This window comes from Desmodus rotundus, chromosome 1 (genome assembly GCF_022682495.2).
Source record: "Desmodus rotundus isolate HL8 chromosome 1, HLdesRot8A.1, whole genome shotgun sequence".
NCBI classification, from domain to species: domain Eukaryota; kingdom Metazoa; phylum Chordata; class Mammalia; order Chiroptera; family Phyllostomidae; genus Desmodus; species Desmodus rotundus.
This window is the reverse complement of record NC_071387.1, coordinates 44,182,920-44,199,253: the sequence shown is the minus strand read 5'-3', so window position 1 is coordinate 44,199,253 and position 16,334 is coordinate 44,182,920. Positions and strand designations below refer to the sequence as shown.

General features: G+C 42.0%; 1 protein-coding gene across 4 annotated transcripts in view; it reads right to left on the bottom strand.

The window, feature by feature from the left end:
* The window catches only part of TRPM6 (transient receptor potential cation channel subfamily M member 6), a 149,602-nt gene that overhangs the window by 14,023 nt on the left and 119,245 nt on the right, over window positions 1-16,334 (bottom strand). For 3 of the 4 annotated variants that reach the window (XR_006654807.2, XM_045191439.2, XM_045191446.3), the window contains 9 exons: window positions 15,759-15,882; window positions 12,959-13,050; window positions 11,396-11,454; window positions 9,829-9,854; window positions 6,427-6,477; window positions 4,889-4,954; window positions 2,833-3,119; window positions 2,500-2,582; window positions 1,331-1,536 (listed from right to left, as the gene is read on the bottom strand). Coding sequence is in view for 3 of the 4 variants with exons in the window: in XM_045191439.2 (XP_045047374.2) it covers window positions 1,331-1,536; window positions 2,500-2,582; window positions 2,833-3,119; window positions 4,889-4,954; window positions 6,427-6,477; window positions 9,829-9,854; window positions 11,396-11,454; window positions 12,959-13,050; window positions 15,759-15,882 (994 nt within the window). In the remaining variant the exon portion in view is untranslated. The remainder of the gene's footprint in view (window positions 1-1,330; window positions 1,537-2,499; window positions 2,583-2,832; window positions 3,120-4,888; window positions 4,955-6,426; window positions 6,478-9,828; window positions 9,855-11,395; window positions 11,455-12,958; window positions 13,051-15,758; window positions 15,883-16,334) is intronic. The other variant, XM_045191442.2, reaches the window with a different exon arrangement.

Genomic DNA, 16,334 nt, shown 5'->3' with positions numbered 1-16,334 from the left:
TATGTACACATCCTCGAGCACGCGGCACAAATTTTAATCAAAGCGGCTTTGCAGTCTTACTGGACATTCTCACAACGCCCCAGATTGCCTATCTCAACTGTCCCTGGTCTTCCGAGCCTGGCTTTGAGCACATAATCCCAGGACTGCACAGGTAGGAAAGTCAGAGAAAACAAGAAAAAGGCTCAATCTGCTTAAATGAACCATAGCATGGTTATGTCCTGTGGGAATGAAGCTCATGAAGCAATCAGAAATAGCACAGTGAAAAGGAAGGACTAGATGGTCAAACCAGCTTAAGCCTGCACCCTGGCTCCCCCATTAAGTAGCTGTGCAACCTTGAGCAAGTTATTTAAACTTTCTGGGCCTAAATTCCCCATAATACCTACCTTGAGGTGCTGTTTCTGGGATTAAATGAGATAACTTCTATGAAAGTTCCTGAGCTAAATCCCTTATTTAAAACCAAAGCCCCAGTCAGTGAGCCCAGGGACTAAACTTTGACCTTAATACATATTTCGTTCTGTCCCTGCAAGGAAAGCCTGCAAGAGATACCCTGCTTCGCGCCACAGGATTATAAATCACGTGTGAGGCGTTGATAGTGGGGAGATGCACTGATCAAAGGCTTCCATTAAATAAGAGCGCACCGCGTCTTCTCCGACTGCGTCTGTACTTTTATGAACTGTCACAGAAAGGCACACGGCGAAGCAGCCAGCTGAACTATAAACTGCTGGAGCAGTGAACTCAAAATCATGAAAAGTGCTGAGAAATTAAGCTTCCCTGTGTGTATATATGCACACCTAAGTGTTATTTTGAACATAAGTGCAAGGTGAAGCCAAAACCTGGAAAATTTAGTGTAAAAGTCAATCTCTGTTTAGATCAGTTTTAGATGTCTTTAAATTTTAGGCAACTAATCATCTGCCTGTATGTTCCCCTTGACCTCCCTGGGAAACAGCAGGGCGGGCGCTCACGATCATTACTCTGTACAGTTCGGAAGCGAACGGCCCCACCTCCCTTCAACACTACCTAGAACAACTCCATACATTCCCCGTCCTGGTTCTCCCACGGTCTCCTGGGATACCTGTCTGGCTATTCCTACGTAGGACAGTTTCACAAACAATAAATAAATTCAGAAAACAAATATCTTTTTTTAGTTTTCAAATTAAAAAAAAAAGGAGTGCCATTGCACGTCCCCACTGGAAGCCCTCTACCATGGCTCTGAGGAAAGAAAGAGCCAAGGTCAAGCGCAGGTGACCATGATGTGGAGAGCAGTCTCCGGTCAGTGTTTTCCTGAACTTTGCCTCCTGCTTAGGGTCTCAAGTCCTAGGCTAGCAATCACCTTGCAGATCTAAAACCAGCAGCTCTCCCCGAGTATACTCATAGGTCCAGTGAGAGAAAGCCAACATCAGCTCCTCCAAGGTGTTGCTGGGGGCGATTTCGTCGCCGTTGTTGTTGTTGTACTTCCGGAACGCCCCCGTCATGTACTTCTCGATGGTGAACCATTGGTTGGCGGAATGGCAGTAGATTAAGAAAACTTCCAGGAACCTATGAGGAAGAAAAAGAGGCCGTGAGTCCTCACAAGGCAGCAAAGGTGGGCCTTACGTGACCACACAGCAGCAGGGGAGAACATCTAACTCTGGTCTGATGCAGCCTCAAGGCACATGCCCTTGCCTTTCCGTGAAATGCAAAGATTGGCGGGGGGGGGGGGGGGGGGGGGGGGGGGGGTTCGTTCACACGCTTACCCACCTCCCTTCTCCTTGAGGAAACTTTCCAACCCCCTTATGAGTACCAAACTCAGTGTTTCTTGCCATGAGCTATAACATCCCTTATAAGTGAAACAATAAAACTTTAGTATAAGTTCTGAGCACTCAGTTGCGATCTGTCTCGCTAAATGAATGCAAGCGTATGCAGACACCCAAGTGAACATAATAAGAGTTCATTCTCGCCCTGGCCGGGCGGCTCAGATACTTGGCACATCGTCCTGTACACCAAAAGGCTGCGGATTCGATCCCTGGTCAGGGCATGTTTGGGAGGCAACTGATGTTTCTCTCTTACATCAGTGTTTCTCTCTCCCCCTTCCTATTTCTCTAAAATCAATAAGCTTATCGTCAAATGAGGATAAAAAAAAAAAGAGTTCATTCTTTAAAAGTTCCTGATTTCTATAAGATATTACAGGAAGAAACTATGCTTAAAATAGAAATGTTTTTCCGCTGTAATGTCCCTGGACATTGGTGACTACACCCAGGATCTGCCTTTTGCACACGGAGAGGTCAGGCACGGCCCCTGCAGGAACATCTCTTTCCCACTCATGTTAGTTCAGCGATTTATGCATCCCCGGGATACCTAATTCTCTTTTTACCTGTCTCCAGAACCATGGAAAGAAGAACCCAAAGTAAAGTCTTGGGGACTACCCCATGGGCCTCATATTTCTCATGACTAAGAGGGCTGAGAAGAATTGATAGAAATTTCTACCTAAAATGAAGGGCCAGGGCACCAATATTTCCTCACCTTGGTGCATAGGGTATGGTTTGTGGTTTCACTTGGTTGAAGGTGTAGATTAGTTTTTGAGCAGCTCTTTGTTGTTGAATTTCCTATAAAATAAGGAGCATTGAAAAAAAAAACAAAACATGCCTACCAATGAATGAGCACAGAATTACTCAAGGCCTCTCAAGTATAGTCTTATTCAACTCCCACCACTCCCCACTCCAAAAGCAAAAGCTCTACAAAACCAAAATAACAAAATACCACCACTTCCAAAAAAAAGAATAGGTATAGCCTTCGATCAAGGTGTAGCCAGATCTTTTCTGACCAGCCCATCTGGGCTCTGGGTGGCTGACTTACCCTGAGGCAAAGCTGAAGCACAGTACTCTCCTGGAAGATTTTGTGCCATGTCTGAACAACCTCAGGAAGAAAGGACTTCACGATGAAAACCTGCCCCGGCTTGAGAACGCCGTCCTCAGACCAGGTGCTGATGACTCTCATGGCCTTGCGGAGGCCGCCATCCATCTCTTCCCGGGACAGCACCTGGATTATTGCAGCTCTCCCGCGCTGGGACCAAGAAGACATGCTTTTATCGAGGTTCAAAGGGGAACTCTCCTCCAGCCTGTACACAGCTACTTCTTCTCCTGCTGCAAGGAGAAGCACAGGCGAGGGGTTCAGTGAGACCCCACGTCTGAGACAGGAAGGACATCCTAAACAGCAAGTCAAAATCAGCCCAGTTTCCCAAGCGCTCAGAGGAGAATTCGAACTGCACCTACACAGGAACTAGAAGAAAGTAGAGACACGGATCCAGCCGTGGTTTTATGTTATTTATATTGTCTAGTAAAGAGGGAGAGGGAGAGAAGGGACCAAGCATCAAGAATTAAGGTTTTCTTATCGTAGGCTACAGCTGGACAAAAACAAAATCAAAGTAGTAAGGATATGGAAACAAAGCCAAAGTAGTTAAAGATAAATACTTCTAAAGAGAGAGTTTAACCCCATGTTTTTCATTCTGATCCCACTTATGAGCATTATTGGACATTTTTTTCTAATTGCCCCTGCCATGACATTTTTATGCCAAAGAAATACAGTATATCCATTTATGAGCTGTGTGTGTATACATGCTGTATGCATAAAAAGAAAAGGATGCCTTTGCTCCCCAAGGGAGCGATATCACCCCCGTTGAGGATGCATGTTTAATCCAGTTGAGTTAGACAGAATCAAGGTCATATCCCAAGGACTCCCCCTCTTTTCTTGGTGCTTTAAAACAAGTTATTTAAATCTTTATTAGTAAAATGAAAGTGAAAGTAACACAAACCTTTTGGGGTTGTAAAGATTAACTATGCAAACTAAAACCTCAGATACAAACTCAATCCCACTTTAAATATTTTAGACACAAAATGCTCTTTACCTGCTATACAGTTTCCACTTTGAGGCTGTTGAACAGCAAACAGTTCTTACGCAGTCTAGATCCCACCTAATTGCAGTGTTTAATGCTTCATAACAGAAGTAACATTCTACCCACAACTGCTGCCTCGACTGTTTCATTTTCTCCTTTCGGCTCTGCTTCAAATGGCTGTACTAGTTTACTAAGAAAGGAATCTATTTGCTCACTCTTGCACTGAACTACTTACTAAAAAACATGTCTAGTAAATGCTTAGTAACATATTTCCAAGTATTTATTCTCGGTGCCAAGATAAATGCCACTGAATATCTCTTTGGAGTTCTAAATACCTACAGGATTTACAACAGAGTTACCGAGTTGCAAAACCAGCCATGGAGCCAAGTGGAAGGAGAAGGCATCTGGCTCACCAATCGGAAGCCCCCTGATCTGTCCCATGTGATGAGTGTGAGGATAATCAAGATCTAGGACAGTGTGGGGATCCTGGTAGTACTGTCGATCAGCCGGACAGAGGGACTCTGGTAGCCCTGGCTAACGCGAGCTTGTTTTTCTTTACTACTCCAGCCTTTAAAAATAACATTTGCTCTCTAAGCTAAGAGCAATTAGTCTCCACCAAATAAAACAAATAAAAAACAATATACAAAGCATTTCTCTTCAGATGCCTGTTAGCTTTTGCTGTTATGACACTTATTGCTTTTTGTTGTGTTGGTTGGTTGGTTCTTTTCTTTCCTACTCACTCCCAGCCTTAAATCAGCGAATGCCAGGTGCAACGTTGTTGCTTTTTTCCCAACTGTTGCTCATTACTGGTCCCATCCCCATAGGATTAGATTTTGACCCTAAAAACTAGCTGGGCAGCTGACAAGAGTTTCTGTTTTAAGAAATTAATCTCACTAAACTGCACCCATCGTGAAACAAAATTTTCAACTACAGTGATGCAAAGTGGTTTCCCCTTTGATTTACTGATACATTATGCCTCCGCCCTGGGCACAGCCTCCTGAAGGTAGACACGGCACTCACCAAACAGCTGGACTGGTGTAAATGGTATGGTCTGAGAAAGCCTCATTAAATTGTTCCTTTCAATGGCTGCAAACAAAAACAGATTTACTATTTTAAGTATGCATCTGTGGGTTGCATCCACAGCAACCCTGCCCGCATCAATATACACATATAATACTAAAATATTTCATTTCAAAGACACCTACTTTTTACCTTTATCAAAAAATATTATCTATAACGCAGTACTTCAACTATGCCTTAAATCGGATATCCCCATTGTAGGAACAGATTATATGAGATTACACAACATGGTCTGAGGTTGGGCTATTGCTTCCAGCCTCCTGAATAACAAATCACATACTCGTTCGTACACATACGGAACTGTCTTTTCAATGGCATTTTCATCTGTGGTCTCCGTGCCCTGGTTTTCTTTTCCAGAGGAAAGCTAAGGCACGGTGGACTGTGGGGACATCTACTGTTGACTTTGCATAGTTCACCTTCTTTTCCCAGAGACAGCTGAAGACCAGTTCTAATTAGAAGCAAGTGATCTGCATTTTCCTGTTAAGAGCCGTGTCCTCAGAGATCAGAATCAATACAAGTTATGGTATTCCTCACCAGAGACTTTCTTAAATTGACAGCTAGAGTCAAAGTAATGGATTACAGCTGAGCTAAAAGACCCAGGTGTGAGAGCCTGGAACACGGAGTCTGGAGTCCACTACAATACTATTTACTGCAGAGGACAATTCAGGATAAGGCAGTCTAATACTGGACCCCAAATATAAGTCCTTATATAATCATAATAATGGCAATTTTCCCACCATTTAACTCTTAACTCGTATACCGAGCTGAAGATTGTGGAAACAGCTTGCCCGTGTGTTCTCTCATCCAATGCTGCAAGCAACGACACCCAAAAGACCATCCAATGGCACGAGTCCCACTGGTTGTCAACATTGCTTTGCATCTCAGTGTTTCCCTCTTAATTGTCAACCAGCCCCCTGGCAGACTGTTCCTTGGGAAGGGCGAGTACACTGAATCCCACTTTGAGAGAAAGACAACTGAAGCACAGTGAAGCTACCCTGCTTAAGAGAGTCAAGGCCCTTGACACCTTGTTTCGTGACACCCTTGGAAGGTGTCTTTGTTGAACTTACTCTGGGGGGTCGGCATTCGTTCAGTATTATATTCACTGAGGGCCCAGGGAGGGTACAAAACCCTCCCTGAAAGACCTAGTCTCAGGCAGTCTCTTCCCTAATCCAAAATTTGGAGATCTTTGTGTTCAGGATGGCTTTGAGCTTGTCAGGAATTTGCCAGTCTCAAGGTCACCTCTCCCCTTCACTATATGAGTTCACTAAAGCACTTTTTAAACCTAACTTCTCTTAAATCTTGTTCTCCCACGTCAATGGCAAGCTAAGAAATCTAAATGTCCTTCTCATTAGAGCTAACAACAACTTGTTAAGTTGGAAGCCATATCGATACGATAAACTCATCACTGTTCCTGCTTACAAATGCAGAAGCACAGATGTTTGGCTCAGTTGACACGTCTATGTGTACATGCATCCTACCTGAGTAATGATGGTGAGGCTCTTGAGGGCTTTTTAAGGATGCTGAGATTTCTGAAATTATAGAGAAGATTGGCATTTTAATTACTTGGCTGGAGATAAATACATGCTTCTGAATATATTGCCTTCACAGTTATTATTGAACAGGTTAATCAGAATGGCTTCTCAGTATTCGAAAAAGATTGCCTAATATTCTTTAACCACATTATTGTGCATGGTATCCTGACAGCTTCCAATCATCAATGCAATATCTCCAAACATATTTATATAGGGAATTGAAGAAAGACAGGTAATATTAGCCTCAAAGATCTATTTCCTCTGAACCAATTACACCTCTGGGTTGCAGAAGGCACTTGGCTGCCCATCACACTTCATGACATCCCAGAAGCACAATTCTCTGAGCTCCCTACCAAGATGCTGTACCCATATGAAGACATTATTAATATCAAGTTATTAGCAGACCACTTCACTGACCTAAAATGACAACAAAATGATGGAAACACATTCAGAGGTATATACCAGAAATAAAGGAGTGGTGGAGAACATGGCACCGAGGGGTTTGTTTGGTTACAGAGGGCTGTGCGCTGGGACCACCCCCCGCAAGTGTAACTGGCTCTCCATTATGTGCTCAAGTCCTCAATTACAAGGCTCCAGAGAAACCTTTTGCAACAGTTTTGCCATTTCATAAAATCAAAATTAAAGTGGAGAACTTCAGTCTCATGGTGATAACTGCTTTATACCTAGTAGAGTAAGCAGTATAATGAGCCAAATTTCATAGATCTCTCTGGCTTCTTGCTGCTGGATAAGAAAAGGAACAAAAATCCCTTCCTTTGGGGGTGCTTGGTAAAAAGTAGGATCAGCAGAAAAGACTCCTCCCTTCAGAGTTTATTTAATAATAATAATAAAAGTATCCCACTCCCACTCTAGGGAATGCTGGACATGACAGATGTGAATAAGAGGTGTCTCCCACCCTAGAGAAAAGCAAATGTGAAACAGTGGGAGACAAAGGCATGTAAACTACAACCACGATACAGTCTGCTAAGTTATACAATAGAGGTGGGCACAGAAGCTTATGGAATCTTCATAGACAAATAATGTGAAGTCCTTTAAAGAGTATGGGCATCTAACTCGGACAGAGTGAGTCTCGATCCTGACTTTACCACTTAAGGAGCTAGGAGATCTTGTTTGCACCGATTCGGTACATATTTATGGAATACCTACTATGTACCAGATACTGGTCTCTGCTCAAGAGAAATAACCATAATGAAGACAGATAAAGTCTCTGGTTACATTCCAGTAAAGGGAAATAGAAAATAAACAAGAACTAAATATATAAGGTGTACAGTGTATTACATATATATCAAGTTAAGAGGGTTAGGAAGTGTAGGAGATAAGGAGGTGGCTATTTTATATAGGGCAGCTAGGCAAGCTTTCTTTGAAAAGGTAAAATTTGAGCATAAACCTAAAGGAAGAGAGGGGGAGACTCACAGGGATAAACGGAGTGCATTTCCGGCAGAGGTCACAGCGAGTGCAAACACCCTGAGGCAGGACCTTATTGCTGGGTTAAGGAGGAGAGTGTGGCCAGAGTGGACTGTGCTGAGAGGAAATGAGGCTGGAGATGTGGAGGAGGGAGCAGAACAATAGGCCCTTGTATACTCTTTGGACTTCGCTTTTACAGAACGAGATAAAACACCATTTGAACAAAAGAGTGACTTGACTTAGCTTGCAGTTTAGAAGCACTTTTCTGGCCGTCTCTGGAAATAGACAGAGGGCAATAGTTTGGAGGCCATCCAGTAATCCAGGCAAGGGATGAAGAGTGGTGTGTGGAGGCAGCAAAGAGATCGGATTCTTGATGTATCTTGGAGGACTTACTGATGGGTTAGACATGAACACTTGAGAAAACAGGAGATAAGTATGATTGCAAGACTTTGGCCTCGGCAACTGGATGGATGGAGTTGCCAGTTCCTCAGATAAAGGAGAAGCAAGGTGGAGTGTTTTGTCTGAGGTGCCTTCTAGACACCACCTGCAAGTGTTAACAGTGGGTAGCCATATTCTGCAAGGCATAGATATTGGAAGAAAGGGCTCAAGAACATGAGCCCGGACATGTGGACTGGGGCCAGGCTTTCGGGACCAGTGAGGAAGGCTAAGCAATTTGCAGCCTACCCTGTAGGTTAAGGGAAACCTACAGGAAGGTTCCTGTATAAGTGATGAGTTATCATTCAGAAAGATGATTCAGGAATGTGAGAAAATTTAAAGGGAGAGAAAGCAACCGCAACGCTAACACAATAGCAAGGGCGAAGAAAGTATGCACTTTTTATTTAGGAGGTTTTCAGGCAGGAGCAGTGGGGTATGCAGCAAACCAGGCAGCTTCTAAAGATCGGGGTGGAGAAAACAGAGCTAGCAGGCAAAGTGGACAGCTAGGGCGCTAGAGTGGGAGGCCCTGGGAATGACTACGGTGCCCAGCGTGGGTGAAGGAAGAGGAGGCTATTAGAGAGACCAAGAGTCAGCCAACAGAGAAACAGAAGAATGACCAGGGAAGAAGAGTCTCATGGAAACTTACAAAATGGATAAAATGGTCAACCTCAAAAGCCACCAGTTTGATGAAGACTAAAGAGAGGCCATGTGACTCCGGTGGTTAGAGTTGGTGTTTCAGTAGGACGGTGGGGACAGATGCCGAGGGCTGATGAGCAGAGGTTAATACTGTTTCGATTAATTTGGAGGTGAGGTACAAGAGGGGCAGTTTAAAAGCTAGGTAACGTGAGAAAAAAAGATTATTTTCTTCTTTTGTATTAAAGATGTCTTAAATTTGTTTGTAAGTAGAGGAGGAGGAACTGACTGCAAAGAGGGAACTGAAAACCCCATAAGTAGAGTGAAACAAGACCACAGGAAAGAGAGGTACCCGACGTGCATCAAAGCGTGAAGAGTGTGGAAAAGAGCTCCTAGGGCGAGACAAAGTTTAAGATTCGCTACTGAGAGCGGCTTTACCGGGGCGTTGTCTCACACGAGGGAGCCCTACTGAGCCATTTGGGTCGGAGCCCTACTGAAAACCCACTGGAAAAGGCATCCACGCGCGATCCTATGAGTGGCTCTTAATGAACAATACGTAAAAACGTTACAGTAGGAGAGGCCGAACAGTCTACATAAGTTCAGTGGGGACACTCCCACTCACAGGGAAAACTGGAAAGCCACAGTCAAAAACATGAATAATTCAGAAGATTTTAAACCAGACACAGATGCCCTGATTTATCTGGAGAAAGACATTCGACTTTCTACTTTTCTACCGAACTTTCTACTTTGCATAATAGACAAAAGTCATAGAGAATTTCAAGAACTACAAAAATCTCCAGAGAACAGTAAACCTTATTAATAAGACAAAAAATAAAATGATTAAATATAAAGACTTACTGCTGACTCCACTTGAACTTCTCAACCTGTTGAAAAATTAAAGTCATTTAGATAATGTTTTACATTTTTCAGTGATTAAGGAAGGAAAAGTATGTGAAACCGTGACATTACAGAGTCTATACATAGATGTGTGAATGTGTGTATACATTTTGTTGAAATAAAAGTATCGGTTACCTTTGACCCCTATCTTTACCAACAGAGAAATAGTTTATACTTATTTTCATAGAAAAATGAGCAGCCGATATGCATGTAATTCATTTACTAGGTATGCCCTAAGCGAACTGAAAAGCAGTCGTGGTTTTCGGTTTTAATTAGCTATGTGATCACACAACATATATAAGATTTAACTGTGCTTGTATTGTTCTGGATCAATTGAACCAAAGGGTTCCTGAACTGTGCAAAGCAGATGCCTACAAATGAGTCTGTGAATGTCTCCAGACAAGCTTACAAATCAGTTTCATTAGCGCACATGGCCCCTAAATGTTCACAGGCTGAAATTAGCGCTCTTTAAATTGTTACTTGCCCTGCTCAAGTGCACAAGTGGCCACTGGCAAGTCTGACTAAATGCATTCACAGAATATCTCCCGTATTTAAGGTCCTTGGGGAGGAAAGTACAATTACAATTATTGTTTAATTTCATGCTGCAATAACCCACCGCTCTGCGTGAGCACAAACTACAGAAACTTGGGGAGAAGAAAGTCACGTGTGCTCTAAGTCCAGAGGCAGGCTTGCACAGAGAGACCTTAACAGGAGCTCCAGAAAAGAAGGTCATCTCTAACGGAGGAGACTGCAAGCTGAAAGTCACCTTCCACCTGCTCGGTATCACTGGCCCTTTGAGAGCAGATGGTTTTGAATTCTGCTCCTATGGATAGTGAATTTGATGATATAACTGGAAAAGTCCAGAAAACACTGCAAGTAAGATAAAATGATCTTTGCTTATTTTGTTTTAAAATGTTATTTCTCTAAATAAATAAAATTGCAGGCTACTCAAGTCTACAACCATGTGAGTTCTCTATCTCCTCTCTCTCTCTCTCCCCCACCCCCAATCTTTCTTTCTCTCTGTCTCCATACTTCTCAAAGAGTTACTGCATTGACAAATACTTATGATATTGAGAAACAAAAAATTTTAAAAATCAACACCACAAACCAAAATAAAAAAATTAAACAATAATTATTCTTAAAACTAAAGAAAAAAGTCAGGTGTTTAGTCTCAGTCTTTTTCTTTAAGACAGCTTCATTTCTATTCTTTAATGCATATTTCTCAATCTTGTCAAAAAAGATGATATTCATTATTTTATGTGTGCTCTGACATAAAAAGACAAATGGTTTATTTGCTATAGTAGTACTGCTTCACTATATTCTTAAAAGGCACTGAGATGAGATCTTATAGCCAATAACAGGAAAACTTGGAGAATAAATGATTTTCACTTTTTGCTAACAAAAAAAAATATTATCACTGGACAAACACTATTTTTTCTTTTTCTGATCAAATTAAACCTGTGTTCCCAGTCAGGTGAAACAAACAAGAAGCCAAAGACGCTGAAGACAGACATTTAGAAATACTCACGGGGCGTTCCTATCAGGGTCGCTGCTCCAGGAATTCCACCAAGAGTTTCTACTCAGATCCTGAGCAGAAGGGAAAGGTCAAGACATGTTCACCCCACTCTCCCCCACCCCAAGCTCCCAGTAACATGCTTGCAAAACACACTCCTTGGGAAGGACAGCCCTTTGGCTCCCCTTCCTGTAGCTCACTATCTCTTTTCTACTAAACATACTAAGCCTCGGCTACAAAGATGCATAATGTTAGCACAAAATCTGGGTAACTCAATCTGTTGTTGACAGACTTTAGCAGAATAAAATTACTTTTATGGTGTCAGCAAAGAGAAAATGTAATAGATGAAGGTTTTTACGGAAATGAGAGTGAACAGATAAAATCAGTTGATCACACGAGAGAAGAGATGAAGGTCAGCGTTGACGAGAAACATCAGTCATTACATCTGATGTCCTATCATCGCTAGGGTACTGTTTCAGCTGATTATTCAGAATAACCTTACCCTAAATTATCTCATTCTATTTCCTATTTAGCTTCAACTATTATTTCTTGAAACTTAGTACACTCCAGGCATTACTCTAGGCATGTTCACTGGTGTTATTTTTGTTACCCACTAGCCATAATCTCATAAGAATGCATTAGCCCCATTTTAGAGAGAGAGCCACTGGAACCCACAGGTTAATCGATGTACATAGCTTTGCAACCTACGCAGTGGCCGAGCCAGGATCTGACAGGGCAGACAGGTCCTTGTCTCCAATGACCTTCAGGTAATCTTACATTTTACTATCAAAACCTTTCACAGGTTACATTGCTATGAGAACATCTGGGGTCATTAGGCTACATTCATTCAGGTGATGTGTATATAGTTCCCATGTGCATAGACATAATGTTCAAACAAAACCAAATTAGATTTCTTGAGTTAGTCTAGCTAGATCAAACTTCAACCTGAGAAGTAAAGCTGGCACATTTTTGTAGATGGTACGAGAGAGAGACTGCAAAATAGGAGAGTCTCCGTGTTGGAGAAACACTAAACACTGAGGGTCCTTTACCCTGCAATGCCCGCATCCCCTCCAACACATCTGCAGAGAGGTCTGCTCGGCCTGTTTGACTAACCACACTCAGGGAGGAACTTAGTACTTTCACAAATAAACCACTCCATCCCTGGAAAGCTCCACTTGCTAAAAATTCCTCCTCAGATTGGGCTGAAATCTGTCTCCCAGTTGCTTCTATATGTTGATTCTAGCTGTACTGCTTAAAGGCGTATTGAAAATACCTTATTTTACTTCCAAGTGGCAGCTTTCATATATTTGAAAACAGTGTCAAAAATTCGTGAGTTCTTTCTCTTTCATGCTAAAAAATGTGCAGGATAAATTATTGGGTAACTAGACAAACTGCATAAAGAACCAGGAGAGCATCAAGTGTGGGGATGGGAGAAAAAAACTGAGCAAATATTAAAGCAAGATTTAAATGGAATACGTAGAAGCCAATTAAGACCCATAAAGCTAACATGGACAGTCATGGACTTTTGTGGTGTGCCTGAATGTTTATTTTACAAAGTATCAGATAAAAGGTTTTTACCTCATGAGACTGCTTTGGATAATCACCAGCTTGTACAGCATGCCGTTCCATTTCTTTAGTTTTCATTTTCTGATATACATTAGGTTCCAGACCTTAAGAAGAAAAAAATTGGAGAATGCATGAAAATGTGTTGCATTCAAATCCAGTTCCCACATAGAAAGATCTGAATATAGTGTATTTGCCTAAATTTGAAAATAGGTTTTTTTTTCTCTTTTGAGCAAGTTTCACCTGGATTCCTTTTTCCTTATTTTTCTCAAATAGTTGAAAGCTACATATCCTATTTCTATTCTTCAATAGTTACCTTGACATTTATGACATTTATACTTCTCTATCAAAGTCAAGAATTAAATTATGCATACCTGTCCTCCCACAAACATCACCTTCTGCATGCCTTTTACACTCACCTTCCCCTGCACTCTTCTGCCCATGCTTGATCTAAAACATGTGAAATTGTAGTTCCGAATTGTTGGGAATCCCCCCTCAACAACTCGGTCAAGCATCTTAGTGGGCTATGTGAAATAAATAAATACATAATAATAATAAAAAAAATTTAAAGACAAAAGAACAGAAGCAAAAGAGAAAGATGCCAGAAAATGGATTTAAGTTTTAGACTTTTCTTTAAAAGGATGATGAGAATCATTATTGTTATTTTTTTAATACTTGGTATCTACAGAGTCACTGGCATGTAGCGGTTGGATTATTTCTGACAATAAGACTTATTAAGAGTCCCTGACTGAACACAGGAGATAACAGTTGTTTCCCTAATGATTTTGTGCTGGGAAAAAACGCATACCGGAAGTATGAAAAACCTATTAGAAAATCACAAAATTTCATATCTGTTATTTGCTGTAATATTATAAAATTATGGTAATATGGTTGCAATAATAACAGAGTATTATAATTAAAATAAAACACCTATTAGAAAAGCTAAAAATATACTTTTCCTCTTCATTGTTAATTTCCTCAGAACTTTGACTGAAAGAGGGTTACCTGGCGGCATCTCTCCACCCTCAAAATTCTATTTATTTTTAAATTATTTTTCAATTAACTCAACTTGGGCAGAATTTAAAAAAAAATAATAGGATTCTCAACTCACGATATGCTTCCAGGAAGACACTGGGCCTCCTCGCCTCCTCGGATTAGCCAGGCAGCTGGCCCGTTTCCCTAGGTCCTCTCTCTCCTCCGGCCATAGGACTAACGAGACTCTTTCCCAGGCCCCTCCTGCCGCCCCTATCCTTCTCTGTTTGAAATTCATAGGCAGGAACTTAAATAATTTGAGGGGGAGGAGAGGGGGTGAGAGGGGCGGAGGCGGTCAAGCTACACACACTATAAGGTAAGAAAGTCCTGGAGACGCAATGGACGGCATGGTGACCGCAGTTACCAATACCGTGCTGGACGTTGGAAAGTTGCTACGAGAGTAAATCTTAAAAGTCCTCCTCACAAGAAAAAATAAGTTGTATCTGTGGGGTGATGGATGTTAACTAACCTTGTTGTGGTAATTATTTTACTATATATATCAAATCATTATGTTATATACCTAAAAGTAATACAATGTTACATGTTAATTACATCTCAATTTAAAAAGAACTCAATTTAAGTAAGAATCATATATAATTACCTAAATAGGAGATAACTTATTAAAATATATACTATCCACATAATATAAATTAATAAAATGAATACATTTATAATTGGTCCCAGAATCATGTCTTTAGGTGTGGGATTTAATTTATTCAAATTTATGGGCTCTGGCAAACTGTGTGATTTAAGGCAAGACAATTAAGCTCTCAAGCCATATCTGTAAATTGAGGTTGTCCTGAATAATTTAATTTTGAATGTCTCTTTCCACGTAACAGCCCACTTGACCGTCAGTGGTTTAACAGACAATCGAGCACTTTTTAAAATATAAATTGGGGTTTCTCAAGCTTGACATTGACATATTTGGCTGGATGACTCCTCGCTGGGGGTGGGGCTGCCCAAGCACTGCAGGACGTCCAGCGGCATCCCTGGCCGCTGCCCCTTGGTGAAGACCACCGACCACAGGAGCGAGCCTACAGAAGCTTCAAAGGAGCAGAACAGCACGTTTTCATACACTGTCCACTTGGACCTTCAGTGTGATGTTTCAAATAATTTTAAATCTTCCTGAGTGCTTAATCACATGGTCTCTTCTACTTAAAAATTAGTAAATCCTCTTGTTACCCAGTGCAAAAGGTTCAAAGTTGTGATTACCGCTCTCCATTCTTTCCACAGTCCACCCTCATTTTACCAGGCCAGGCTAATTTCACTCCCGATGCCTAGATCAGAGCCTTCGTTCCTCGCTAGTCGGCCCATCTTCTATATTCGACACATACCATTACTATTAAGCTTAAGGGATACTTGCCCACAGAATAAACATTACTTGTGAGCAGTAGTAAATAACCAGCTACAACTCAGTCCACTGAGCTCTTTGTAAGTGTCCATATGAATGTCACATGAACCTAAGACTGTAAAAGTAGACCCCCCCATAAGTCAGACTTAATGAACACTGAGCCAGGTTCAACAGCTCTGAATAAAAAACGTTATCTAAGTCTTAATTTTTCTTTTCTAGATTCTGACAACTATTTCACCAATCATATGGAAACTTTGTCCCTTTCATAAAACTTTAAAAAAGAAAAAAGCTATTTTCCTAAAGGGCGTTGCCACCCTCTCATTCCCTCATCTCCCCCTGAAACAACCTCAGGGACCCCTGTGATCTAAAGCCCAGAGCTTGAGGAGACTCTGCCAGAGGCCTTGGGATCCCAGCGCGCACACTGGCACATACTTAACTGACTGAATTTGGACACTGTCAGCCAGTTCTTGTCGCTCCCGCCTTCTTCGGAGATGGTACTTTCTCCTGGCTCTGAGTTCGACTGGTCACTTTGAAAGCAGGCATCGATAGTTATGACCTGGAGAGAAAGACACTCGGTGGAAACGGCGACAGGAATCTGCAAACACTGTCACAGTGACAGAGGGACCGTGGGGAAGAGCACTGGCGGTTGACACTGGCTGCACACTCGAGTGAAAAGGAAGCCCCGGACTCGCAGGGCTCATGCGGCCGGCTCACAAGCACGCGTGTGACTTTTCTAACCGCCGTCCTGATGGAGAACCGGGGCGGGAAGCAGGGTTCTCAAATACGGGTGTGCATCGGAACCACTCAGGGCGGTTACACCGCATAAGCCTGGTCCCGCCCCCCGCAGTCCCCGAAGCAATAGGTCTGGGGGAGGGAAAACGTGCATCTCCAGTAAGTTCCCGTGCTGATAGGAGACCACAACTTGAGACGGAGTAATATAGAGAGAAAAAAAGCATAAAGCTTGGATCCAAAAGAACTTGTGTTGAAATTCTCACTCTGACACTTAGA